General features: G+C 31.8%; 2 protein-coding genes across 2 annotated transcripts; both read right to left on the reverse strand.

Annotated features, from left to right (window-relative positions):
- Positions 1–7,804: 7,804 nt before the first annotated feature.
- Positions 7,805–18,676, reverse strand: LOC142546228 (villin-4-like). The gene is made up of 23 exons (XM_075653828.1): positions 18,382–18,676; positions 17,163–17,264; positions 16,851–16,950; positions 15,587–15,655; positions 15,271–15,507; positions 15,011–15,188; positions 14,799–14,928; positions 14,129–14,291; positions 13,899–14,046; positions 13,639–13,742; positions 13,016–13,171; positions 12,237–12,305; positions 12,068–12,136; positions 11,824–11,961; positions 10,670–10,798; positions 10,255–10,402; positions 10,113–10,123; positions 9,765–9,905; positions 9,501–9,626; positions 9,357–9,422; positions 8,752–9,079; positions 8,455–8,666; positions 7,805–8,380 (listed from the first exon to the last, which is right to left on the reverse strand). Exons 2-23 carry the CDS (start codon positions 17,216–17,218, stop codon positions 8,267–8,269), a joined length of 2,892 nt encoding a protein of 963 aa, XP_075509943.1. The 5' UTR covers positions 17,219–17,264; positions 18,382–18,676; the 3' UTR covers positions 7,805–8,266.
- A 4,902-nt stretch (positions 18,677–23,578) lies between these two features.
- Positions 23,579–24,007, reverse strand: LOC142544091 (uncharacterized). Its single transcript, XM_075651176.1, has one exon. The coding sequence runs from the start codon at positions 24,005–24,007 to the stop codon at positions 23,579–23,581; it is 429 nt and encodes a 142-aa protein (XP_075507291.1).
- Between the last annotated feature and the right edge of the window lie 3,741 nt (positions 24,008–27,748).

The raw sequence follows: 27,748 nt of genomic DNA on the forward strand, positions 1-27,748 counted from the left end.
CGGACATTGCTCAAGCAGTGGGAGCAGTTAGTCGGTATATGGCGAATCCTGGACGAGAGCATTGGAGCACTGTTAAGAGAATCCTTAGATACATTAAGGGTACCTCGAATGCTGCATTATGTTATGGAGGATTGGATTTTACACTCAGGGGCTATGTCGATTCAGATTATGCAGGTGATCCTGATAAGAGGAAATCTACTACTGGTTATGTGTTTACATTTGCAGGAGGAGCAGTAAGCTGGGTTTCAAAACTGCAGACAGTTGTGGCGTTATCTACAACAGAGGCAGAATACATGGCAGCTACTCAAGCTTGCAAGGAGGCAATATGGACTAAAATGTTATTGGAGGAGATTGGGCACAAACAAGAGAATGTTCCTTTGTTTTGTGACAGTCAAAGTGCCTTGCACATAGCAAGGAATCCAGTCTTTCATTCCAGGATTAAACACATTGGAGTACAATTTCACTTTGTGCGGGAAGTAGTAGAAGAAGGAAGCGTGGATATGCATAAGATCCATACAAAGGATAACATAGCTGATTTTCTGACCAAGCCAGTGAACACTGATAAGTTTGAGTGGTGTAGATCCTCAAGTGACCTAGCGGAAATGTAAACAGCAGGGAATGGCAAGATTGAAAGGATGTGTGGAGATGTGTTTGATTCTCAATCAAATCTCCAAGTGGGAGAAATGTCGGCAAAATAATTAAAGGTGGGGACATACATAATAAATGCATGCAGAGGAGGATTCTTATTTGATTGCCTTTGTTGAAAAAGAAGCAAAACGTGTATGTGCAGCCGAAGGAAATATGAATACGCGTTTTTAACGCGTATTCACACGGACAGGGGGCTCTGTAAATAGAGCTCCCCCCTCATTCTGAAATCATCCCTTCTTCGAGTTTTCTCTATCTTATAAGCATTTGAGTGCTTAGTTCTATAATATTTGTGAGGTGTTTTGTTCTCCTGTATTAAGAGTGTGTGTGTTCTCTTTGGAAACACAGTGAGTGAGTTGTACACCACAAAATATTATAGTGAAATCTTTTCATCTTGCCCGTGGTTTTTACCCTAATAATTTTTAGGGGTTTTCCACGTAACTCTCGGTGTCCATTTTATTCTTTATTTTCGGGTTTTATTATCTCAAATTCCGCACGTGGGACCAACACTAAGTAGCATCTCTCTCATACACCATTCCTCTTCTTTCACCTCTATAGTTCCAGGGGACTTCCGAAGCCTAGACTTATTTTTTGCTGAACCCGCGCCGGTTAACTTCACAAGATACAACATGACATCAAGTCCTTGAGCCGCATGTATACAATATTACTCGAAACACGATGATAGCTGTATATCTAACATCACGTTTATCCTCTACGTGTGACTTGATGTTTAATATAGCTCTAAAATTTAATGCATGTTCGTGTAAGCTGTGCTAGAGTATATAATATAATATGCATAACAAAATGAGAACCTCGAGTCCTCGATGATACATCTTGATACTTGTCGGAGGTTTCTCAACCCTTTGTTGGGATATATTATGATTGTGTCCACCATCGTTTCTATTGTACATAGTGCTACGACAACTCTAGCCACCATGTTCTGATGTGTGAGGGCGGAGTGCCACACGACTCTTGGTGTACTCGGTAGCTTGAACTTGACTCTGGTCCTGATCTTTGACTGCCACAACTTACTACTTACATCGCATTCTTGAATATTTTTCGGTTTTCTAATAACGTGAATGTTACATCACATTCTTGAATATTCACGCATTTCGCTTTTCCAATAATGTGAATTTATGACTGTTATGTTTCGAGGGTGCAGGTTCATGGACCAAGATCCAAAGGGATCGGCCTGTAGGCTAGACCAACATCCATCCGAGAGAGGGCGATGTTTAGAAACAAGAGGGTGTGATAACAACGTCGTTCTCTAGTTTATATGCTTGAGGGTTTACATCTAGAGGAGCATACCAATAATGAAAAGATCAAGGACGTGGTACATGAGGATTTGCTTGTTTAGCATAGTATTTTGTACCAATTATTGCGGCAAATGTTTGAAATATTTGTTCATCACATTTTTTATGTAAAGACAAGTTTCCACCAACTAATCGCATAGGACACCTACAAATTAATAATTAATATGGAGTATATAACTTGTTAAACATTTGAATTTATGTAAAAGAGAAGAAAAAGGGGTAAGATTTACATAAAATAGTAAAAGATTGACGGTGTTAAAACTTAAAAGTTGGCGGGAAAGAATAGTCCACTGATGCAGAAAGTTGCACTTTTTTCTTGGTTTTCTGAGTGAATAGGACAAATTTAGATCACGTTACTATTACTTCCGTGGCAGAGTATAGACGATGACAGTAAAATTGATAATAATGTGGTTTGGTTTTATTTTTTTATAGCAATTTTGCAAATTTTCTTAAGAATCTCGCTATTATAGACGTTGACATCGACAATTAAAGGAGTTTTTTAGATTATTTTAAAGTCATTTTTATAGAGATTCTATGAAAATAGGTGAGAAAATAAAAATAGAGTGTTTGAAAATAAAATCATAAATCTAATACAAACTATAAAGTTTGATTGTTTGAAGAAAAATTGCTTCCAAAGTTTTTTTTTTTTTTAAAAAAATTACAACAATGTCCTTAATCTATATGATATTTGTCTTTTTAATTATATAAATTTTGACATTCAAAAATAAGTAATGTTTTTATATAATTATTATTAAATTTTGGATATTTTGTATCAAATTTAATTAATTTGTTTATAATATGCTTGAAATTTATATAAGATTTAATAAAAATAAAAAAACAAATGAATTTTTTTTATAAATGCACAAAATATGTAAAAAAAAAATAAATACATTTGGAAGTGTAATTTATTAAAAAATGATTTTTAAAATATAAATTCTTGTAATAAAATATGATTTTGAATTTTATGAATTTTATTTGAAACTCATAAAAACTCATATATAAATAAAATTTAACATTTTAAAAAATCTCCAAAAATGTTTATAAAAATTGAGAATAATCATAGAATATGATATTTTTTTAAGGATGCATAAAAAATATCTTAATCTTACTTCTGACTTTTGTTGAAAAGTTGTAGAAATATAAACAGAAACTGGTTTTCAAAAAAGTCTAAAGCGCTACAACCCAACTATATCTAGAAAGTGCTTCTTACAAACTCTACCAAATAATCTCTAAGAGATTTCTGCTTCTATCGTAGTATTAGTTTTGTACATAATTCTTCGATGAAAAATAGTAAGAACACCAATAGTTTATTATCTCACAACAAAATCTCACGTTTGAGACAAAATTCCGTATTCTAGATCGATACTTTTTTTATTTACTAGGTAAAGACACGTGCGTCGCACGTGAAAATATACTTCTATTATCAATAATTGTTGTTAAAGAAATCAGATCAGAAGATATTAGTTTACAAAAAATTATATATTAATGGTTTTCATGATATTTTAGTCAATAAAAAATGAGTAATTCTACGTATACAAACAAATTTGTACAATAATTCTTGCAACATAAAATAATAAATACAAAAATTTCATTTATCGAAATTTCATTATAAATTAAATATAAAATCCCATTAGATAATAATAAAATCTCACGATATAATTTTTGTAATTATCGCAGTACGATATATTGGTTGTATCTTTAGCATTATCAGTAGAAAATTCAATGTAATATAATTTGTACAATTTCCGATAATGTTTCGTATCATTTTTGTGAAATGTAATTCACTGTCGAACCTTCTTCATAACACCAACTCACGTGATTTTATTATTTGGCTTCATTATTTTACTTCGTCGTTCAAATTAATTAATCTCAATTAATGTAAAATAAAAGATATTTAACATCATGTCATTACACAAATTATGTTTTTTTTTTTTTGAAAAAAATCGCTATATTTACAACCTAATAAAACAAAAGAATTTTGGTATTTCAATATTGTACAAACTAATTTTTTTTCCAAAAAAATTAGTTTGTACAATATTGAAGAAAAAAATTATTTTCACTTCATCTATAAACAAATAAAACCAATGAATTTTTTTATTTCAATATTCTCAAAATAATATTTTGTCAAAAAAATATGGAGTTTCAGTTTTCTTGATAACTTGATCCTTGCCTAGCATACGTAGATTGACAATTTTGACATCATCATAATAATTGATTTACAAAAACATCCTCACCAAATTAAAGATAAACTTATTGCATATATAAAATCATTCAAAAGATTATAAATCTACAAAAATAAATCACGTTCAAAAAATATTTTTATGAAAAATATCTGTTCACTTCATCTACGAGTAAATAAAACCAAATAATTTGACATTGACTATGGAGAAATAGTGAGTAATGCTAATGAATAATTTTGTAAAAATTTAGTCATAATTTTAAAATTTTACATTCAAAGATATATCTTGTAAGATTACAAAAGGCTGTAATTGATTTGTCAATATAATCTCTTATAATAGCAATAATCTCTCATAAAGTAATTGTTATAATTTATAGCCTTTAAAAAGAGGAAAAAATAGTTAAAATTAATGCAAATATATTTATTCAATCATATATCGTTAAATTTTAATAATAAACCAAGGCTCTGAAAAATATTAGATGACTTTTTTCTGATAAAGAAATATAGATAGAATAATACCCACGAAATATTTATATCTGATAATTCTTGTATCATTTTTTAAATATAATTAAATGTCGAACTCTTCATGACACCAACCTTGATAAAACAAAAAGAAAATCAGTTTAATTATTTGGAATTCATTAGTTTAATTCTTCGTTTTAAAATAATTAATCTTAATCAACGTAAAATAAAAGATATTTAACATCATATCTAGGGATGTAATCGAGTCGAGCCGAGCCGAACTCTTGAATGTTAAAGCTTGGTTCGTTTATAATCGAGTCGAGATCGAGCTTTATTTAATGAATATATGCATGGCTCGCGAGCTTATTCAAGCCTTTATCGAGCATAAACAAACTTAATAAATATGAATTATACATTTAAATTTTCATTAAATTAATTAAAAAATAAATTATATATTTAAAGAAAAATATATTACTCTTATTAAAATCTTATAAATTTATTATAATAAATAAATTTAATATATTTTTCTATATATTTCATAAATAATATACAAAATCAATAAATCAAATATCAAAACTATTATTTTTTCATCTAAAAGATTACTCATGAGCTTACCAACGAACATGTTCACGAGCTAACGAGCCGAATACTGTAAAGTTTGAGTTTGGTTTGTTTATCTTAACGAGTCTCATTAAACGAGCTCAAACGAGCTTTTATCGAATCGAGCTTCGAATAGCTCACAAACGGTTTGGTTCGTTTACATCCCTAATCATATCCTTATACAAATTAGATTTTTTTTTGGAAAAAATATTTTCCTTTATTTACAAGTCAATAAAACAAAAGAATTTTGGTATTTTAATCTTCTACAAATTAATTTTTTTGTGAAAAAATCTACAAATTAAGTTTTTGTTAAAAAATTCTTTTCACTTCATCTATAAGTAAATAAAACCAATATATTTTGGTATTTCAATCTTTCAAATTAATATTTTTTTAAAATTTTGTTCAATTCATCTACAAGAAAATAAAAATCAAAGAATTTTAGAGTTTCAGTTTTCTTGGCAACTTGATCATTATTTAGTTTGACAATTCTGTCCAGATCATAATAACTGATTTTACAAAATTCTTTGACCTTGATCATTATGTACAAACTAAGGACAAAGTTGATAATACACTATAGAAAAACTTTGACCTTGGTTGACACTTTTATAATATGTATAGATTTATGAGATGATTTTTTATTTAGTTTTATACTTTTATCCTTATAGGTTAATTACGTGAATAAAATTTTCAAAAGTATAATACAAATTGAATACAGAAAGAATTAGATAAACATACACTGGAATAAATTGCTTTTTTCAATGGGAACCTAATTTTCATACATTACATCGACCGAGAAAATTATAATGAGCATAGCATAGATTCAGTGGCGAAAATTTTAGTAATAATATAACCCTTAGCAATTTTATTTTACTAGCCCACTAAATTTTTTGTAACGACTAGTATATTAACTAATGTGTTGCATGCTTGTGCAATCTTTTTTATAATTAATTCGATTTATGTTCAAATATGAATAATATTCCGCAATTTGAAATAATTTTTTTTTTAAAAAAAACTAAATATCAAACCATTACACGATTTTTTCGTCTCTATTATAAAAATTCTTAATAAGCTACCGCGCCAGTTTAAAGTAAAACAATATAAATCGAATGATAGCGATTACAAGATTCATCTTCTACCAAACAAAAAAAAAAGAAAAAGAAAAAGAAAAAGAAAACTTGACTCATTAGCAGTTTGTTTAAGCAAGTCCAGCCATTGGATGTTGAGCAATATTATAGCAGTCCAAAACGCCTTCTAGGTAACCAACCAACCCAAAGAAAAATTAAAAAAACAACCACTTGTTATTCTATGTAAACCTTTTGTTTTACTTTTTGAATAAAACGCAAAATGAAATCTTCTGATCGAAGAGTCGAATAAATTCTTCGAATGCATATTAAAATATTTAAGATTATGAAGATAAAATAAATGTATTAAAGGAACATATTGTTTGGTTGTCGATTATAAAAATACATAATAATCTATTGTTTTTATTTACTAGCTAGTGACTGACGGAGCCGGAACCGGAACCGGAACCGGAACCGGAATTTTTTTAAATTAATCTTTATTCTTGTTTCATATTCGATTGTCCACTCAATGACATAAAGTTATATTTACGTATATCTTGGCGTATTAATTTTCTTATTAATGACTTTTTTTCACACAAAAAAAGAAAAATTTATTAAATAAATTTAATTTTAGCACACCCGATTGTCAAATCCTGATTTCGCTTGCAGATTCAATTTTTATTGCAGAATATATAGTCATGGAAGAAACTTTGTTACACTTGTGTGAATTTTCTTTCAATTGCTGGTTACAGCCTCCTCGCCTCAGCTTGATGAGTATTAAGGGGTTTTCTTTCAATCGCTGGTTACATCTCTCACGAACATTTTCCCTTCTACAAAACGGGGTGTGGATACAAAATGCATGGTACGGTTATTCGTATACACGTAATAGTCCAAAAATTGGTATAGTTACAAAGCCCGATCTATACTGCTTCAAGTCACAAATAAAAATTTCAAATCAGGTTCTGTTAGTTTGGCTAACGCCTCTGAGGATCCGCCCACAGTCCTGCAGAAAATAGCAAGGATAAGGACTCTTGCCCAACAAAGTGAATTTAAAAAATTGATTGAAATTAACGGGACATAAAATAATCTTAGGCACCGTTTGGTGTGAATGATAAAATATTGATCGATTGTTCATCAATGTTTTGTCCAATATTTGACTCAAGTTCTACAAAAAAGATTAATATTTACTTGTCATTTTTATCTTGTGTATCTTTCATCATCACATTCACGAGCAAAACGATGCCTTCTATTATCAAAAGGGGGAGTGGAGATGGGTTTATCATTATTTTCAGCAATTCCTCTGTTTTTTAAAGTGTTGTAATGAAGTGTAGATTTATGCTAAAAAATATTTAAAAAAATAATTATAACAATAATTGAATCCATTTGTGTAGTATCATAAGCTCGAGATGGAAACTAAAGAACCAAAAGATGAACTTTTCGGCGAAAAATCTCCCGAACCATTTCACAGTTCTTGTAAACATGATGCAAGATCACAATGGTTTGCTATTAAAAAATCTTGATAACGAGTATTGTGTGAGTGATAATTAACTGAAAAAAATCACACTTTCTTATTGTCTAGTAAAATATAATGAGTAGAATTGTACAGTCCTGTACACATCTTCCGCCCTTGGAAGTACTCTGTCTTTGCTAAGAATCTCAATTTTCAAGCTCCTAACCACTCTGCTAAAAATCAATTGCCGAAAATAATGAACACAATGAAGGGGTAAAAAGATTACAAGCTCAAATCAAACCTGGAAAAACCAAAAAGAATACCAAGAAATTAACTTGCAATGACGAACGATCAACCAAAATTCCTTTGCATCCAAGCTTTGTAGATATATCGAAGTTTAGCTCTAAACGAAGTAGCAGCAGCTAAAAAGGCACTGATGCTGTCCCTACACTTGGGAGATATATTTCTGTAGAAAGTAAGCTGTTTCTGCATCCATTCGTGAAAACAGATCATGAATTTCCAAGAACACGTCCAGTGGAGGAATCCTTTAATAAATTTAGAATAACTGAAGTGACATTTTAAGCTTATTCTGTTTCCATTTTGGTAACTTGTAGTAGACAGCCTTGGTTACCCCAAATTTCTCCTTGAACTCCACTGATGACAAATATGCCTGCAAAAGAATTCATCTATATGTAATGCCAGGATTGAATTCTTAATCATGATAATACTTTCCCATACACATACCTCTCGTTTTGTCACATCAATATCTGCCACTGGATCAGTTGAAGTGGTTTTAAGCCGCTCATACGGGTATATTTTAAGCCCTTCCTCATCCTCCGCTTCACCTTCTTTCACATCTTCTTGGATGGTTTCTGGCTTTGGATTTGTTGCTTCCACTGAATTTTCCTTGGATATCTTCTCAGGCTCAGGTTTTGGTAAGGGTGATGCAGGGATCACTTTAACACAGTAGCAGAAACATTAAATAAAAATAAAATATCCGAAAACAGAACATACGATTTATTAAAGAACATTAGATTATACCTTTAGTGGAACGGGGAATGATGAAGTTGCGTGCAGGTGCTGGCTGTTCAAAACCTGCACTAAGAGCAGCTATAGCTGCTGATCTTGAAGCCGAATTCGCTGAATCCGGGGTCACCGATTTTGGGTAAATCTTTCGCACTATTGGAGGAGGAGTTGACATATTTCTTGCACCAGCGTTTTCAAAGTTCGCTGCAAGAGCATTGAAAGCAGGAGACCTGCCTCTTACCCGAACTCTCTCAGGGCTAAACGACATGCTTCTTGAACGCTGTGATTTTTCAGGTGCAGCAGATCTTCCGCTATGGGAGACAACCGTTCTCCTTTTGGGTTTCTAACAGGTGAGAAACATACAAAAAATAGATATAAGAGCTTTCACAATCCAGAAGAATTTGATCAGAATTTGTAATAGCGTTTGTGAAAACGTAATACATTAAACTAGTCTAGGATCATTAGACGTTCAATTTGATTGATGCACGAGACTCATAAAGATTAAAATGAAGAAAAATCAGTAAATTTAAAAAACATCGAGAAAGATAGACTGAATGGAAATATAACTCATGGTCATATGATTGGAAACAGAAGAGGAATCATAAAGAACAGTAACTTACATCCGTAACAGGAGTGCCACCATTGATAAGAATTGAAAGTTTTCTTTGGAAAGAGTTACCATGCATCTGTAACCCCAGAAGTGTGAGTATCTTTATGAACTCTGATTCCAAGGTGCATACAAGACTTACAGCAAAAGAACTCACCGTAGATTTCGTGTAGTCCCAAGAGAAAAAACGAGTAAAAAATGTTGGCTCTGACCCTTCCATAACGATATATATAGGAGTTTGGAGAGATGCTTTCTCAAGAAGAAAATCACGCGCCAAAAATTGCTGTTGAAAGCAATAAAAAGTAAAAATATGTCCAAATAACATTTATTATCCTTTGGCAAAATAAACTTATTAGTGTATTTTCTTTCACAACAGCAGTTTGCATTTCCAATTCAGCCAATAAATCAAGTTAAGTCATACCTCCCCAATATTTAATGCATTCATCTTCTTAGTGGATGGCACCTGTTGCCCAACCCAGACAAAAATGTCCGAATGGCAGTCAAGAATGAATATATCTTCAGTCATCAGATCGTCCTGACTGAAACCGTGTACTTCTGTAACCTACAATAAAAAATATAACTAAGTTTTATACAGGATAATTTATCAGTGAAAAAGGAAACTAATGCAAAAGGCCTTTGTCGGAACACTCAACCCCGATAGATACAGGATTGTCAAGGGAAAAAAGACCATAACAGGGATTGAAAGCACAAACCAGATTCAGTTACTGTTTTTCCCATTAAAATAAAGAGAAATGAGATATCCGTGTACCTTGAGATCGTCTGAAAACCGTGAGTGAATTTCAGCATGGTAGAATAAAAATTGAAAAAAAGAAAAAATGTCAGCTGACTTACACTAATAGGCAGACAAAAATGGGCCAAAATGTTAAACTAGTACTAAGATGACTACATACCCTTCAATAATGTGCATGAGAATAGATGAGGATCACTTTCAACTTCTCTAGCAATCTTCTGGCTTGGGTACTCAGATTTCCCCCCCAACAAATCCCAAAACTGATCGGATTCTGCACCTTCTTTCTGCAGTTTAGACTGCATGTTTGGCTGCAAATAAAAAGCTGGATAAGCAACACAGACATTACACATACCACATAAAAATTTAGCCAAACAAAAAAACTGCAGTCCTTCCGTAATTCAATTCTTCAATACAATCGGCAGTAAGATGCAGAAACTGTACTACAAGCGACACATCATCGCACCTCCATCTTACGAGACATGATAACAAAGTTAAAAAAGCACAATGTGACCAACCCATAACTCTCGACACCGAACTCCTAAAGGAATGGGAAATATTTATAACTGCGGTAAGACCTTTATAAGATCCAGCATCCTCTCAACAAGTTCCTGGTCTTCGGATGTAGTAAGGCTTCCTGACCAGGTAAATACGGAGGACCCATTAAATAGTATGTAGCAGTAGGAGGAGTTCAATGATGATGCCACCTGAAATTCCAATAAATACGAGCTTATACTCCTTAATGCATAAATAGTTAATGTATGCGCAGGGTAAAAAAGAGGCAGACAATAACACATGATTTTTTTTTTGGGGGTGGGGGGTGTGGGAGTGAGAACACGGATAGCAAAAAGCGGAATATTCAATCACCAGTAAAACTAAAAACAATGTAAATCTCAGCAGGCAAACAAATGGGGTACCAGCCATACAGCATCTCTATAATCTGATTATATATGTTCATAACCAATCTCAGGCCAACTAAACTCGAAAAGCATAGATAAATAAGCTTACAAGCATGCTTATTGTTGAATATTTGCTGAACGACTTACAATAACAACCGTTAGTTTCTCTAGAGTGGCTCTTTTGTTTCCTAAAATATCCCACCTTATAGTATATTAGCGAATTTCTCTTTATGTGACTAGCTTTCATATGTTCAATATATACCAAGCAAGTGTGATAAAGACATTCAAATGTGGGGTTTTATATAGGTACATGAGGGTAGATGCACTGGTAAAGTAACCAAAATTTGAAATGGAAGTCAGTTAAAAACGAGTCATTCAGTTAGTACACTAACGTGTACACGATGTGAATTTGAAAGGGTTTTTTTCTAAATAAATGCAAAACAGATGTGAATGTCCATTTCTGTTTTATCGTGAGAATATGTTATTTTGGTTGAGATCAGCCTTGAGAAAACAAACAGAGCTCCGGTAAGCGGTCTAATCCAAATAATCAGTTAAGACAAGTCTGGCGCCAAAAAGGACATGCACCACTTGTGCTTTTCTTTCTTTCTTTTTTTTAAATTTTGTTTTCTATCTAATATGCATCTATGTGTCAGATAAGTTGAAAGCTACAAATCTCGGGATACAATGCGCCTATATTTTGAGCTTCTTAGCTGAAGTGAAATGAGATCGCTTGGAATATTGTCCCTATTCGTTCGCAATGTAAAGTTACTTATACTAGTTTTACCGGGTTCAACACGAGTTTTATTGACTGATTGTTATAGCACAGGACTTACAGATTCAACTTGGATTGCTTGCATATCATCAGGTCCACTGCCCTGAACTCGAAATAATGCCAATCCATTCTCTGCATATGTATTATCTTGAAGTTCCTCCTCAGCTATGTGATTCTTGTAACCTTCACTAAGACCACCCTGGTGACATGCACGTAGTTATTTCACTACCAATAGTATGCTTAAAACTGTATTAAACTAGAACAAGAGAAATATCAAATCCAAAAATATTTGCATACTCCAGAACCTTGAAGACTATGAAGCTCTGAAAAATGACAAAGAACTGGATTGGCTCATTCCCCTCGTAGATGCAAGCCTAGAAATTGACATTTATTCAACTATTAACACAAATTTCAAGATGTAATATATTTTTAAAAAATAAAGTCACAATGAAGCTGTCAAAGAAAGTAATTTGCCTGGGTGGGTAAGAACTTCAGAGACTCAACCATCTTGCTTGCCTGTGAAGTTGCTGATACTCTCTCTGCCTGATAATTGACCATAATATCAACAAGACTGATAATTCATGAAAATTAAATCTATAAATATAGTACAAAGAGTCGCTAAAACTTTCTTGTGTAGTATATACAATGAAATAATAGCAAGTTTGCACTATTAACAGAGATCTGTACTCATAATTCATCTAAAAAAACTTTAAAACCAGGACAACGGCCCAGAACAACTCCAGAAGAATATGTTTACCCCGTGTTTCTTCATTGTATCTTGGTGTCTTTCCATTTACGTTTCCTTGGGTTGGCCACTGACATCAAATCCCACCCTTAATTTAAACATAAAAGTAATGCATTTTTTGAACTGTTATTTATTCCATTAACTGGCCCTACTTGAGCGCTATTACATGCCCTGTCATTATGTTGTTTCTTCCCTACTCAAGGAGAAGAGATTTATCAGGCATAACTACTCAGTATGCATTTCTTAAGTCGGTGACATAGTTTTTACAGCTGTATTTTCAAAGTCAATTCAGACACTATCCCACCATCTTTAACTCTATCTACCCATGTTGCAATTTAGATAATTTTACTGTTTTCATAATAAATTACGCTCTATTTTTTCAGAAGCTTTTACCGCCTTTGAATCTCCATCAGCAAAGATAGATGATGGTAAATTTGAATTAAAACGATAAATATTTCCAAAGATTCAAGCACAGTAGCATTAGACAGACAACAAAGGGCAACTTCACCTTAACACTTTGCTTTCCTATCCATGTCCCAATGAGATGATCCTCTTTTTCTTCTCCAGGATAAGAATACTGAAAGATATAGCAATCTCCACTGTAAAACTTTGACTGATTAGAAGCTGGGAGAAGAGTCTTCTTCGGACCATTCACACGCCAAACCTAGAAAAGTAGTAAACTATAAATTAGTGTCAGTGGGTTTAAAACAATATTAATTCACAAGGTTTATTTCTCACACCTAAAGGGACATTATCATCAACAAACAAGAGCACAGGAGTCATGTTTCGTTTGGTATTAAGTAATCAAATATAAAAGACAACTTAATCCTCTCACATCCTCATTGATCAGTAGCTGGGTTCAAGATCAGTGACAATATTGAGCCTTATACAATAGTGGTAGATAGCTTTTGAATTTTGACCAATGGTCACAGAGAACCACCAAATTACTTATAACTTTAATTGCTTTGTAACAGACACATAACTTTTGTAATGTCTGCTAAACAAATCATGTCCCAAACCTGCTTGCATAAACATTTTCTTATATACTGTAAGAGAATGTTAACAACAGATGAAGCCAATTTTCATGAAAAACTTTACATAGGACCAGATCTACTGCAGTTTTCACATCACCTGTAAATCACCAGTGCAGTCTATATACGGTCGAGGTTCTTCCTTGGGGGTGGCTTCTGCCTTCAGAATACCCTTCACGTTAACCCCTTGGCGTTTTAGAAGTGCTGGAAACATCAATTGGAAAGATGGTGAGAATTAAAGACATTATAGGTAAATGTTTTGGATAACATATAGGATGAGAAAAATACAGGGCAAACAAAGACATATTGAAGTTGTAATTTATCTTTAAACAGTAGCAAATAATATCTGTGTATTCTGACCTGCAACCTTCCCTCTACTATCCTCTGTCACCGACACATTGCTTGACCGGGGCCAGGAAATAAAATTCGAGCGAAATTTGACCGTCTCAAATCCCTCAATCACACGGATTATATGAGATTTGGATCTATCAAGGCTGTGCAGTAATTCCTACACATGAAAAGGCATTAATTAAGGATAGAACTGGAAAACCCCATGGAAAAATCCAAGTAACTAAAGCAACCATACTTACATCAGTTGTGCTACATGCAGCTTTTCTCGAATTAAGTGAAGTATTTCTCCCCATCCAGACAAAAACTTCCATCCCACAATCAAGAAAATAGCATTTATATGTGTCTAATAACTCCCTCGTCAAAGAATCAGCCTCCACGGGTACCACATCTCCCTTTTCAACACTTAAACATAAAACTCTAACATGTCAAGATTCTAAAGTTCCTCATTATAAACAAATTACCATCATCCACCTACATATCAAGTCGTCTGACAGCAACATTCATTTTGTAGGAAAAATATATAAATATATATATATATATATATATATAATGTGTTCAAAACAAATGGACATTCATCCTACATCAAGAACAAGCAGCCAACACCAATAACAATAAATTCCAAGGAACGGCGTAAAAATGTCCTACTGCAGCCTTTTGCGGCATTCATCTGAAGACCAAAAGAAGTTTAAAAAAGAAGAGTAGGAAATATTTATCAGTTTATATCATGAACTTGTATCAGTATGTGAATGAACTGCATTATAAATAAAAACTCCTCAGAGCTTCATTCGGCTAAATTTCCTAATACATTAGGATCTAACCAAGACCTTAATGATGTATCATGCCATGCTAGGAATATGAGACATATAAAAGAGATCATTGAAAGCACTGTGAACGAAAGAAGCTATCTACCAGAAAAGCCTAGGACCAACATCCACACTTTTGGATTCATCAGAATTTGTTTTCCTTGGAAGTGGAGCAAATCCACCAAAGAAAGCCCAAAATTCCCCACTCTCTGCATCAGCCATTAATTTTCCATCTTCTGCAGTCAAAAGAAAAGGCAGCTATGATGCATCCATCACTTGGTCATCAACTTTGAAACAACCAATGAGCAGTATGTTTACCAATAGCTGCTATTTCACACTTTCCGTCATGATAAGTATCTTTAACATACTGAACAACTTCCAGAGCTTTGGCCCTCTCTTGAATAGATGAGTTGGAACCATTGAATTGAAAAATTTTAGACTTTGTATCAAGAATAAAGATGTCATCATGATTGAGAGAGGATCGGGCAAAAGGCACCTACACAATCATACAACAAGATGATGATAAAGATATACTTACCTAGATAGTGCATCAAAAGTGTAGGAACAAAATATCTTGCCTCTTTCACATGCACGACATGTTTTCCTTTACATACAAACAAGCGGGTCTGATGCTCTTCGGCCTCAATATGCTTAAAGCCTGATGCAACTCCACCTTCTTGAGGTATTATACATGGTTTAAAATAGGAAAGGAACTTCTCCGTTTCTTGGCCTTGTATTTCCCGATATTGGACAGCCCGCCCCCCAAGTGCTGCATCTAATTCAACAGTCTTGATGGCTGCAGTGCCAGCCTCATCCTATACAAGGAAATACTTAGGTCATAATGACATCTCTAGAGGCACGCTAACTTTTTCAGAAGCAACATCAGAGAATTACCTGACTCGTATCTTTTCCAAGCCAATAATGAATATCATGACGTAGGCCACCGTTTTTCAAGGCAGTAGTCTGCAAAAAGAAACTAAAAGATTACACTGATTTACATACTTCCAACATCATAGGCAATAGTAATATCAAGAACTTAAAAGAAAGTGCAATAACATGGCAAATAGAAATAGCATAAGTAGTGGTTCCAACATTGCAAAAAGCCAACTGAACTATTGCCACACGAGATGTCCAAGTAAAATTACTAGGGTTAGCAAGCAATACAAAGTATCAGTTGTGGCAGGCCAGAGATTGCCAGGTGATTGAAATTAAGTTAGTTGATATCAAACATTTACAGTTCTCCCCCATTAAGATTCCTCTCTATACCTCTTCACCAAGAAGGCAAATTCATCTATTTAAACTACACCATAGGCTCTCAGCAAACTTTTACTTTCTGATGAATGGCTGATGCAAATTAAATATAAACAACAGAACGTGGGGGAAGTATAAATTGAAAAAGCTATAATTTCTCCAAGATAAATAAAATGAACAGTAAAGAGTATATAAGGTACTCTAGTAGTTCATGTATTTAAAACTCGTACTCTGTGTCAAGACAATGATAAGAAAGGTAGCATCATTTGTGATCATTGAACAAGAAACTATATTGTTTCACACTTGATAGTCAAACCATCAAAGAAATTTTCTACAAGTAAGATTTTTACTTCCAAGTAAATTTTCAACAAGCACAATTTCTGATTTTTGAGTAGCACTAACAAACTGATAGCACGAAATCGGTATTACACGTCACGTTAATATACTCCTGCCAGTAAAATCTCTAAGTAAAGGCCTGTTTTAGTCATATCGAGAGGATAGTTGTTGGGCTAATGAAATTCTAATGCATAGAGCTAGGAAGGGTTTTGAGAAGGAAAAAATATTGACAATATGTGATCCTCCAAATTGAAGAACATATTAACAAAGTGAGAATCAGAGCAAAAGAAAAAAAAAGGTTCCCAATCATATGCAGTAGCTATTATAAAACAAGAACCAAAAAAGGACAATTTAGAGCATTCTACAACCCACATATCCATGGGCGGCTAAAAACTTTAGAGAAAAAACTTTACAATAAATACATACTAAAGCGAGTAAATGCATGTATGAAAATGCAAAAAAAAAAAAAATTGAAATGAGAAGGTATTACAACATTGGTTTCTGGTGAGCAACAACTTAATCGAAATAGATGCAAATGACTATTGATAGAGTAGAAAACCCCAAAAGTTACCTTTAATATCACATAGGAATCTCCAGTGAAAAACTTTCCGTGTAGAGACTTTGGGACTTCAACAGGATTAAAATTTTCAATTCGCCATATTTCAATGCCACTAGACTAAGTTAAGAAGGTAAACATGTGGAGAATCCAGATACTGGAAACACAATCACCAGCAGGTGCAAGTGTAACAGTAAAACTACATTTGCCATGGCAGTGATAAAAAACTGATCACGCAAACTGATTTCAAACAGAAATGGTCAGACATGATTATTTGCAACTTGATAATAATGTGAAGACAAGTATGATTGGGTAGCATTAGGATACGCCTTCTGCCCTGCCCCTTGGAAAGCTGGATCCAAATCTTTATTTGAAACCGACATACTGTTAATCGCGGACTTTTAAGAATTTACTACAGCCAAATTTGACCTGAAACAGGACAAGGGTAACCTTCAATAGCCATTAACTGAATACATGAAATCTAAAAGGTAAAGGTAAACTCTCAAATTTACAGAACACAAGATGATCCTCACATAATCAGGAAAAATCAAAACCAAAACATCAATTTAGAACAGATGGAATTCATAGGTAATCAAAAATCTTTACAAAACTCTCGATATTAAATTCCTATTACATACATCTGCAACAACGGTCTATAAGTTCATTCTGCTTGTTGGAGCAACACTATATACTTATCTGCGTATCATTTCCCACCACATGCAGACTGGAAACAGCAGCTTCTCCACTACACATCATTCTGTGGAATAAATTTTACTAATATATCCAGGTTCATGCTTCTCACCCCATATGTCATGCAGCGTTCAGTTCCAGGTCAGAAAAGCTCAACAACTAAGCCACAAGCTCTCTTCCTTTCTTTTATTCGTCAAAGTCTAATTTCCATGTTTTCTATTGTAGATAAACTGATTGAGTTGTTAAAATATACGAACTATGCGAATGACATGGAGCACTTGGTAAAATATTGACATAAGGGTAATGGCTACCCGGCCTACCTCATTTGAGAATTGACAAATACACCAATGATGAATCATATACACCCAGAGAGAGAGAGAGAGAGAACAAGGTGAAGAGAAGAGCAACGGGAAGCCAGCAATAAACAGATGACGTAAGAAAAACCCTTCCAATTTGTTTCTCTATGCATAACTGATTGGTGACTCATGCCGAACAATCCCTCTTTCTCCAATATTTCGGGACAGTAATCTTGGACTTCTAGATCTCATCTCTCATTCAGATGAAGTCAAAAATTGACAATCGGACGATCCACCAAACAAAGGCGTATCGGCATTTCAATATTGACAGATAACAAACCTCATAATTTACAGTTTTCGATGACTCGTCACTTGTCCAAATGAAAAATGTCTCCCCCTCATCATCAAGATTCGATTTTTAACGAGTAAAAGACAAGAACAAGGATTATAGCACCACATCACATCACATCAAAAATTAAATTTTATACAAATCAAACATCAAAGCTGAATAAAACTGAAAAACGGAGCAGAAAGCGATGAAATTCCGATGAACCAATTACCTTTTTATCCGTGAAATATGCAAGCCTTAACCCGACAAAATAACTCAGCCAGATCCACCCAAATCCCTCAACTGATCTAAATCAACAAAAATACCAGTACAGATTACAAGAGAAAAGGTGGTTCTCAAGCCCAAAAACGGAAAGCAAAAGAAATTCGATTAACGGAAATTTGAGGATCAAAGATAGAGAGAGATAGAGGCAGAACAGTCTGTGTGTATGTTTTTGTGAGAGAGAGACAGGGGGGATTGAGTGGAGGGAATGATGGCGAGTATACCTGGCAGGCGTGCCTATCACTAACACGGCTTAAAAAAAACCCTTCTTAACAAAGCATAATCACGTATGAACTGTAAAGATACAATAAACCATTATTAAACAAGCAAATACCAATTAAATTAATGAAAAATAAGAGCAAAAAACAACAGATTCAATAATTGTTCCGAATCAATCGAATCTTTTCAAATGTGCCAACACAGTAAACTTCTGCTCAATATTTGAAAGCCCACAAATTATAATGGAAGAAATTAGCGTAAATTTTACAGTAAAATTTTCTTGAATTCCCACGGTAAGGACCCTTTAACCATTATTAAAGAAAAATCACATCTTTTACTTATATCATTAAAAAACAAGAAATTAAGGATGTAAACGCATCTTTATTCAAGACAGGTAGTTGTGTAGGTAGCCCATTAATTATTTTTCCACCCTAAGAAAAAAAAACTGAAAAATTCCACAATCCATTATTATGGTGGGCGAATGAGCTGACTTTCCATTGGAGCGAGAGAAAGCTGGAGACTGGGACAGACGGTGACCGACCAGGATTCATCACTCGTCATTAAAGCAAAAAGAGTCTTATTTCGTTTATGATTCCCTAGCAGATGCGAAGATGCCTCTGGCTGTGGAGTGGGACCCAACGGTGGGGCCATGGCGGATGACAAGGTGGGGGATCGTGTCAGCGACGATGTAGTTTGATATTTATTTATTTGACTCGAAAATCTTTGATTACAATTTAAGGTGTGGCTAGACATGGAACATGAGTTACAGAGGATAATGAATTAGATAGAAATTTTAATTTCTTAAATTATCAACTAATTTTGTGGGTTCACCACTCGTTCTCAGTAGGATAGATATTCATAATTTATTTTGGTTTTAAAAATATATAACATGATGTTTGTATCGTTTTACTTCGACGGTTCGATCATTTCGATTTACGTATTTATTTAAATGGATAATTAAAATATACTTTAAAATATAATATATAATTTCTTAGTTATTTTTTATAAAACTTTTAAATATAAAGTCTAAATGAATTAAACAAATAATAATTAACTAAAATTTAACAAAAATATACTTAATTCACTATTATCATTTATAAAATATATCATCTGAATAAAAAAATATTTAATCCAATTAAATTTCGGTTTTATCGATCAATTCAGTTTTGACATATATAATTTGAATTCGAACTATATAAATTTCAGTTTTAACATTTATATCTAAAATAAATTTTAAAAAAAACAAGTTTCCGATCCAGTTCGATTTCCTATTTTTCGGTTCGAATTTTCATTTAAACATAAGCTTGAACACCCATTGTATAATGTTTTTAGACAATTTTTTTGGTAGGTATGTTGTTAATTTGACGGGATGGATAAAAAATCGATAAGTTTTCTAAACAAAATATGTATTGTTTCGCGAATAAAAGTTTATATGTACAGAAAATTGCAAAATCAAGGTTGTTTTGATAATCCGAGCGATACTATATATATAAAAAGATCAATTAAAAGCATAATGATGTGTTTAACATCGAGTTAAGTAAAGTAATTGTTGTGGATTTCGAAAACACTCAAAATGAGTTTCATTTTATATCCATTTCTAAAAATCTCTTTCTTCAAATACAATCTATCAATCTAAGCGCAACGGACAAATAATAATGCTAAATTCATGAGAAGCCATTTCTCTTGACATACGAATTGTCCATGTTTGTATCGAATTCAATGTATAATTATGCGAACATAAGTTGAACAATTAAACAATAATGTTATGTGTTTCAATAAACAAAGCAATTGTTGATAACACACAATAATTGTACGATTATGATATGGTATGATTGTTAATGAATTTTAGCTGACGCTCAAATATCACGTTTGTGACAAAGTTTCGAGTTAATGATTCAGTTACAACTAAAAAAAATTCCAACTTAAAAAAAACGAAATTATTGATATAATATAACTCTGTGAAATTCGTGGAAAAAAAATGTATTGGTTGTGGTTTACAGATTTTGAGTAAATTTTGTAAATTCAACATTTTAATATCATACTATTTATTAAACATTCATGTAATCATTCCTCAAATCAAATATCTTCCTAAAATCAAATTATTCAATCCAAGTGTTGGATCGTTCCGATCTTTTTAAAGGCAATAAATGGCCTCTTGGGATTTGGAAGTTTCTACATGATGTTTTAGTTTTTTTAAGAGAATGTATTTGCAACATATATTCTTCGAACTAATCATTCGGTAAGAACGCCATATTCACCGTAGTTTTGTTAAAAATGAAAAATAGTGGAATATAAGTTATAAGTATCAACTTGAAAAACGTACAAAAATAAAAGAGGAACCCGATTTCTCACGCAAATAATAAGTTAATTGTATATTGGTAAGCTAAATATCGTTTTCTTACAGAGTTTGAGAGTGAAAGTACTGCCTAAAATTCATATTTATAAATTTGATAATGCTTTAATTTACAGCATCCAAATATAGGTTATTATATTTCAAATTGATTGTTGAAAAAATATTTTTTTATTTAGAGATGTTTTATATATATATATATATATAGTACATATATATGATAAAGAGAGATATACTGAGTAACTGAAGCAAGATTTGTGTGCATGTATACTTTTCCTATTTAGTAAATATCAATAAAAATAAATATATTTTCAAATAGTTATTTGTTTTTTTTTGTTTTTGGAAAATTGTTTTTATTTATTTTGATGGAATAGTTTTGTGCTTTTCAATTTTTTCCAACTCATTATTTTATTTTGGAAAATTGCAATATTGGTTTTGTCACTTATCTTTCCGTTTTGATAATCTACTATGTTAAATTTCAGTCTTAGGCTGTATTATTATTATTATTATTATTATTATTATTATTTTTTGCAACTGATCTTTTTTTCAAAGTAGTGTTCGCGTGTCTAGTGTCATATTAACAAAAACAATAAGAAATTACTAAAATTGTCAAAAATCGAAAGACACGAGAGTACTAAAACAAAATTCTTCAATATAGATAACAAAAATTACGAAAAGAAAATAATACAAAACGAAAATTGTAATTTTTTCTTTTATTATCATTAGAAAAATTGCTGAAATATTAGAGCCTCACATTTATTAATCAGTATAGATATACTACATATACATAATAATAGACACGAATTTTTTGGTAATAATTCACTCAATCCGTTGCGTTCCGTGCTAGTGTTGTTATATATGTATATGATTGCGACTCTCCTTCCGATGTCAATAACTAGAATGAAAAAAAGGGGAATGTCAACGCATCCGGGAGCCTCAACCTAGATGTTGATCCACACTCGGGAAACAATGTGCAACATATGTTCATTGGATCTCAACTCCCAGAGATATTAACAATTTGACCCTTCTAAGTAAAACAGTAAGTAGCGTCTCTAATCGTCGTCCCAAGGTAGGGAGAAAATTGGGAGTGGCAAGCTCGAAACTGGAAAAAATTCACCTGCAACAAATTTCGTAACATTTTATGTCACGTTTTGGATTTTTATTGTGGTGTCACGATTTTTTTAATATGTCGAATTAAACATGTGTCAATCAAGATCAACGTAATATATATATATATATATATATAAAATAGAAATGAATATAGATATTTTATTAGTGAATATTGGATTTTATGCAACTTATTAAAATCATAATGAATGCATGAAGATATATATATATATATATACTCAACCTCTTATCACTCAAACATATACATCTATGTAATTAGTGGCGGAGCCACGTTCATTGGCACCTGGGTTTTAGCCCTGGTGGCTCAAATTTTTTTTAAAAAAATTCATATGTAAATTTTGTATAATTTTGAATTAATTTGATATTAGCACGGATAGATCAATTTAAAATATCAAAAAATTCTAGAGTTTAAAATTTTAACCGGGATAGAATTATATTCCTAGCTTGACCATTGTCTGTAATGTTTATAAAATGGACGGTACGCATGAATTTATGCACTTTCATGACTGCTGGAAATGAATAATAATATATTATATACGTACAAGTGTTTATTGAAAATTTCACGAATCATATTGATATGTATTTATCTTTATAATGAGAATATTAAATCGTCATTTACGTTCTTTATGCAAAATATAGAACAATAATTTATAATCAGTATGGTCATTTTCATTAATTAATCACTTTCATAATCTTGTCTGGTTATTTAACACATACGAACATTTTTCTAACAGTGACATATCATTTACCAAGTGGAATATTTTGTTTGTACACCCGAGCTTAGTTTTCAAATGCAGATTTTAAGGGATAATAGCTAAAATGTTCCTCTCGTTTACCTATTTTACCTTTGGTCTTGTAAATATCCAAATTTGATTCTTAATCGTGTAAGTTAAAATGTGTTTTTTTTTGGGTCACATCATTATTTTCTGACCTTACATCATCGATCTTTAAAAAAAAAAAAAAACTAAAACCAAAACTATAACATAATTTATCGAACCAAAACCTAAATTACGTATAAGATTAAAATACAAAATAGACAAACTTTGAGGAGTAAGTATCTTGTGAGACGGTATCACGAATCTTTATATGTGAGACAGATCAATCCTACCCATATTCACAATAAATTAAAAGTAAAACTCTTAGCATAAAAAGTAATATTTTTTCATGGATGACCCAAATATAAGATCCGTCTTATAAAATACGACCCGTGAGACCGTCTCACACAAGTTTTTGCCAACTTTCATAACTATTTTGGCTATTTTCCCAAATTTTAACATGCTTTTTTGGAGTTTTAATACATATATGTTTACACACATAACGAGAACAAACAGAAATTAAGGAATTTTTCGAAACATTGACCAATGAAAAATAAAATTAATTAATAACAATCTTATGGAATTTAACTGGATAATTGCCGCTACATAAATTTCCAACAATTATTGGTGAGAAATCAAAGTTTTAATGACAAATCAAGATGGTTAGGCTCTTCACATGCTCTCTGATCAGGCTTGAAGAAATCATTAACAATCAAGTTATCATCATAATTCACATCACTTCTCACAGACTTATGATCTGTAGGACCATGAAGATCAAACCCAAGAACCCGACGCAAACTACTCGAACTTGACCCGAAGCTGGTCGGGATCAAACCCGAGCCCGAGTCACGCCTCGCCGAGCTCGATTCTCTGCTCTTCTTGGCTAGGGTTCTCTCCAGTTTATGAGCATTTTGATGACCTCCTAGAGCTTGTGAGCTGTAAAACTTCCGTCTGCAGTAGTTGCATGAGAAAACCCGCTGTTCGGTAGGGCTTAAAGGTGGCGATATGGAGAATGAATTCGGAGAAGAAGGATCAAGCACTAGATCTAGGTTGAGCGTATCCATTTTTCTTGACGATAAGCTCAGATTAAGAGATGTTTTGGGTTCATAATCCATGATTTGTGCGATCGAACGGATGATTGATAGAAGATGAAATGGTGTGGATTAGTTCTTGTTTTGTGGAGGAAAAGTCGAGTGAAGCAGAAGCAGAAGCATTATTTGAGAAGTTAGCTGCATGAAACAGAGGTAGGCTTGGAGGCCGATGTGCTCTATATTTATATACACACGGATAGTATATCACAGTATAGAAAGAATAATTATATATTCTTTATTATTCGAGGTAAAAATCGTTTTTGACTCTTTGTGATTTTTATTTTCTACTATTGTCAAATTTTAGTTTTAATCTACTACTGTCTTTGTATTTTTTAAATAATTTTGGCCATTAATTCATCTGACATAACACTGATATAACGCTTACATGTTACTCATTTGTGCAGTGCACTACACTAGTATTCTCAATAAAAACACTTACATTGCAAAAAAAAAAAAAAGAATTGAAAAATACATGATTGATGCTTAAATTTTACGATATAGATTATCAAAATTGCAAAATAGTTAAACATATAGAATAAAAATTTCAATTTTCCCAAGTTACAAATTATGTTTATGGAGTTTGGTATAATATGTAATTTAATTAATGGGATCCTACAATGTGAGTAATCTTCACTCTAAATCCAATGATTATCATAAGTCTAAACATGTGAGGTTCACGTTTGACTCGACATAAAAATATTTTTTAATGCAACGATGGTAATTGGATTTACCATAATAATAATAATATACTTAATATATGTTTAACTAACATTTAATGGGCACTTGTCGTACATGTTATAATGTTAGTTGAAAATGAATGTATTTTTAATATATATATATATATTAAAATTGGCGATTGGTATTAATCAACTCGATGTGACAATAAAGTTTCAATCTTGGAATATTAAATTCGTATCATATATTATTAGCCACACACTAAGTAGGTGCACCGTGATTATTATTAGTAAATGAATTATTGTTGTGAATCACTGCCATTTAAATTATTTATTTACTTGCAAGTTGGAAAACATTTTATGAGATCATATTAATTAACCGTGTTTGATTGAATATTGGTTTATGAAAAATATAAGATTTAAATTATAACTTTTACATAACTGAAAATAAGTAAAATAATTTGTGTAAATTCGATTGACGATGCATATATCGAATTAGACTAATGATATTTTTGGGGAAAAATTGCGATTTAAGTCCTATAAAATGGCATGTTTTGGATTTTATTCTTCCGACTTGTTCGAGTTTGGTTTCATCAAGGAGTGTGAATATATTTTTTGGTTCTGGTCTTTATTTAGTCTGAAGCCTGTAAATACATCGAATATTGCTTATTTTGCAATGATTCTCTTATGTGCTGCTCGTATGGAGATCAATGTCAAATAAGAAACATTTGATGTGCTTCGTGACCTCCGACGAGGAAAAAAAATAAAATAAATAAACCCTAAAAAAAATTCAAATCACATATGAAAATAAAAAATTGAAAAATTATATGGCCAAAATCCAATTCATATCAACTTACATAATTATATATATATATATACACACACACACATATTCTAGACCAATAAAATTCAGGTTAATGAAAACCGCGCTGTGCGAAACAAGAATATTATTATTCACACGATTTTGTAATGACAAATTATAAGAAAAGCCGACACCGGTAAATTGCTTATATTTACTCATTTATTTAACAAATATCGCATAATTTTTGTTAATATATTCTCTTTACCCCCTCAGTTCCTTATTATAAAATATTTATTTAAATTTAATATCATGCATTGCATTTAACTAATTATTTATTTTTGAACTAATTATAATTAAAAAATATATTTAAAAAGATAATAATTAGATACACATAATGTTCGTGCCAGGAGACCTCCTTGGGAGTTTTAATAATTGTAACCCTGGCAAGAAACCATGTGCTTGCCAACATAAAGATCTCGAAGAGAGCAAGTAAGAAATGAATAATGAGAGGAAGATTAGAGATATCGTGAAAACGGGAATCAAAGGGCTGTCGCCTTCATTAAAGGCAGAGGTATTGTGCCTTTGTCGGCTCAACAAAAATTAAATTCAGTGACTTTTTTTTCTTAAGAAAAAACATTTAAATCTCTAGAATTCATATTTAATTTATTATTATAAAGATGAATTTTGTAACTTTTCTGACCATATAATACGGATATATATAGATTCCATGAGATACGGATATATGAAGTAATATGCCACTTTATTCTCTATTTTTTTAGATATTAATAAAAACTTTTGTGAAGAAAAATGGGCTCAAAATTCTTTTCTATTCTAAAAAGATTGCAAAAGTGTTGTTTTTTCCAATGGTTTTTTGTAGAGGTGACCGAATTGCAACACATTTTTCCTTCTTTTTTCAAAAAATCTTAGTGAAAATATTAATCATAAACCACACCTTATTTTGTTTGTCAAGAACCACACCAAACCAACTCGTTTAAAGTTTAAACCATTTTTCATAATATTTGATATATGGTTATAATAATATGCAAATAACATACTCGATTAAATAAGCTGTCATTCACTTTGTCTCAACTCTAGGTCAAAATTCTTACTTGTACCCAAAAAAATCCATCTTCTTCTTAAACAATTTTCAAATCAGTCTGAAAAGGGGGAAATCATTAGCAACAATACAACATCAAACGAAAATAAATAATTTTGGAGTATAGAAAGGAATGTAAATACTATTTTCTAATGATAAATAATTTATTATGTATATGTTGAATCATATAAGATTTTCTTTAGCACAATTATTATTCGGATAGTTATACAATGATGTTTTAAAATTAGATTTGAATATTTGATTTTTATTGTTGATCATTCCCTGAAAAATCACAAATTGACCGAAACCATAAATCTAATTCTACATATAAAACCACATTTAAAAGGACTAATAAGCCATATATGACAATTCAGTTTAAATTTTTTAAGAAAAAAGCTCGAAACCACATTGTGATCACCATAAAATCTAATATTTTTTTAAAAAGGCGCTTGACTTCATCATACATATATGAGATACAATTATTTTAAAAAGTGGAAAAACTCATCTTGGTTATATATATATATATATATATATATATATATATATATATATATATATATATATATTTTTTGATTTTGATATTCTATGTTATCAAATTTCAATATTAGTCTGCTATCTTTATTTTTTGCAATTTTAGCCATTTTTACAAAGCGACACCAATGCAAAACCAAAATAACTAAAATTATTTACAACTGGAACAAAGATTGAATTTCGATAACATAAAAAACAAAAATCAAATATACAAGACCCAAAATGCAAATTTTCCTTCTAAAAGGTAAAGATACATATCAATATACTTCATATTACTCACATGTATATAAAAATCCCCCAAATTTAATTCTATGAATATCTTAATTAAAAATTAATCATGAAAATGGACATGGAATTGACAATGATGGGGTCCAATCACATTTTGAAAGTAGGGATGGTGTTCTTGTACTGGTTTCCAATTAAAGTAATCGATAGAGATTAAAGATAAGCCTCCTTGACTACATCAATTACGTGAAGTAATAATTCAGTTCTCTTAGCTGAAAAGAAAGAAACAACATCGACTAGACTAATAAAATGATCTCATCAAAATTAAGTACTCATAATCAATACTTTTTCTTCATAATAACGCTTCTTTTCACATCTTATATATT

The sequence above is a fragment of the Primulina tabacum genome, chromosome 5 (assembly GCF_025594145.1).
Source record: "Primulina tabacum isolate GXHZ01 chromosome 5, ASM2559414v2, whole genome shotgun sequence".
NCBI lineage: Eukaryota > Viridiplantae > Streptophyta > Magnoliopsida > Lamiales > Gesneriaceae > Primulina > Primulina tabacum.

Bases quoted from the DNA above. Each gene is read 5' to 3' on its own strand.
- LOC142546228 (XM_075653828.1), bottom strand. From the start codon at position 17,218: ATGTCGGTTTCAAATAAAGATTTGGATCCAGCTTTCCAAGGGGCAGGG. The intron at 11,962-12,067 runs GTTCTGGAGTAT...GCATGTCACCAG, and splicing joins AGAGCTTCATAGTCTTCAAG to GGTGGTCTTAGTGAAGGTTA. The intron at 9,627-9,764 runs GTATGACTTAAC...TGCTTTCAACAG, and splicing joins ATGCATTAAATATTGGGGAG to CAATTTTTGGCGCGTGATTT.
- LOC142544091 (XM_075651176.1), bottom strand. From the start codon at position 24,007: ATGGATACGCTCAACCTAGATCTAGTGCTTGATCCTTCTTCTCCGAAT.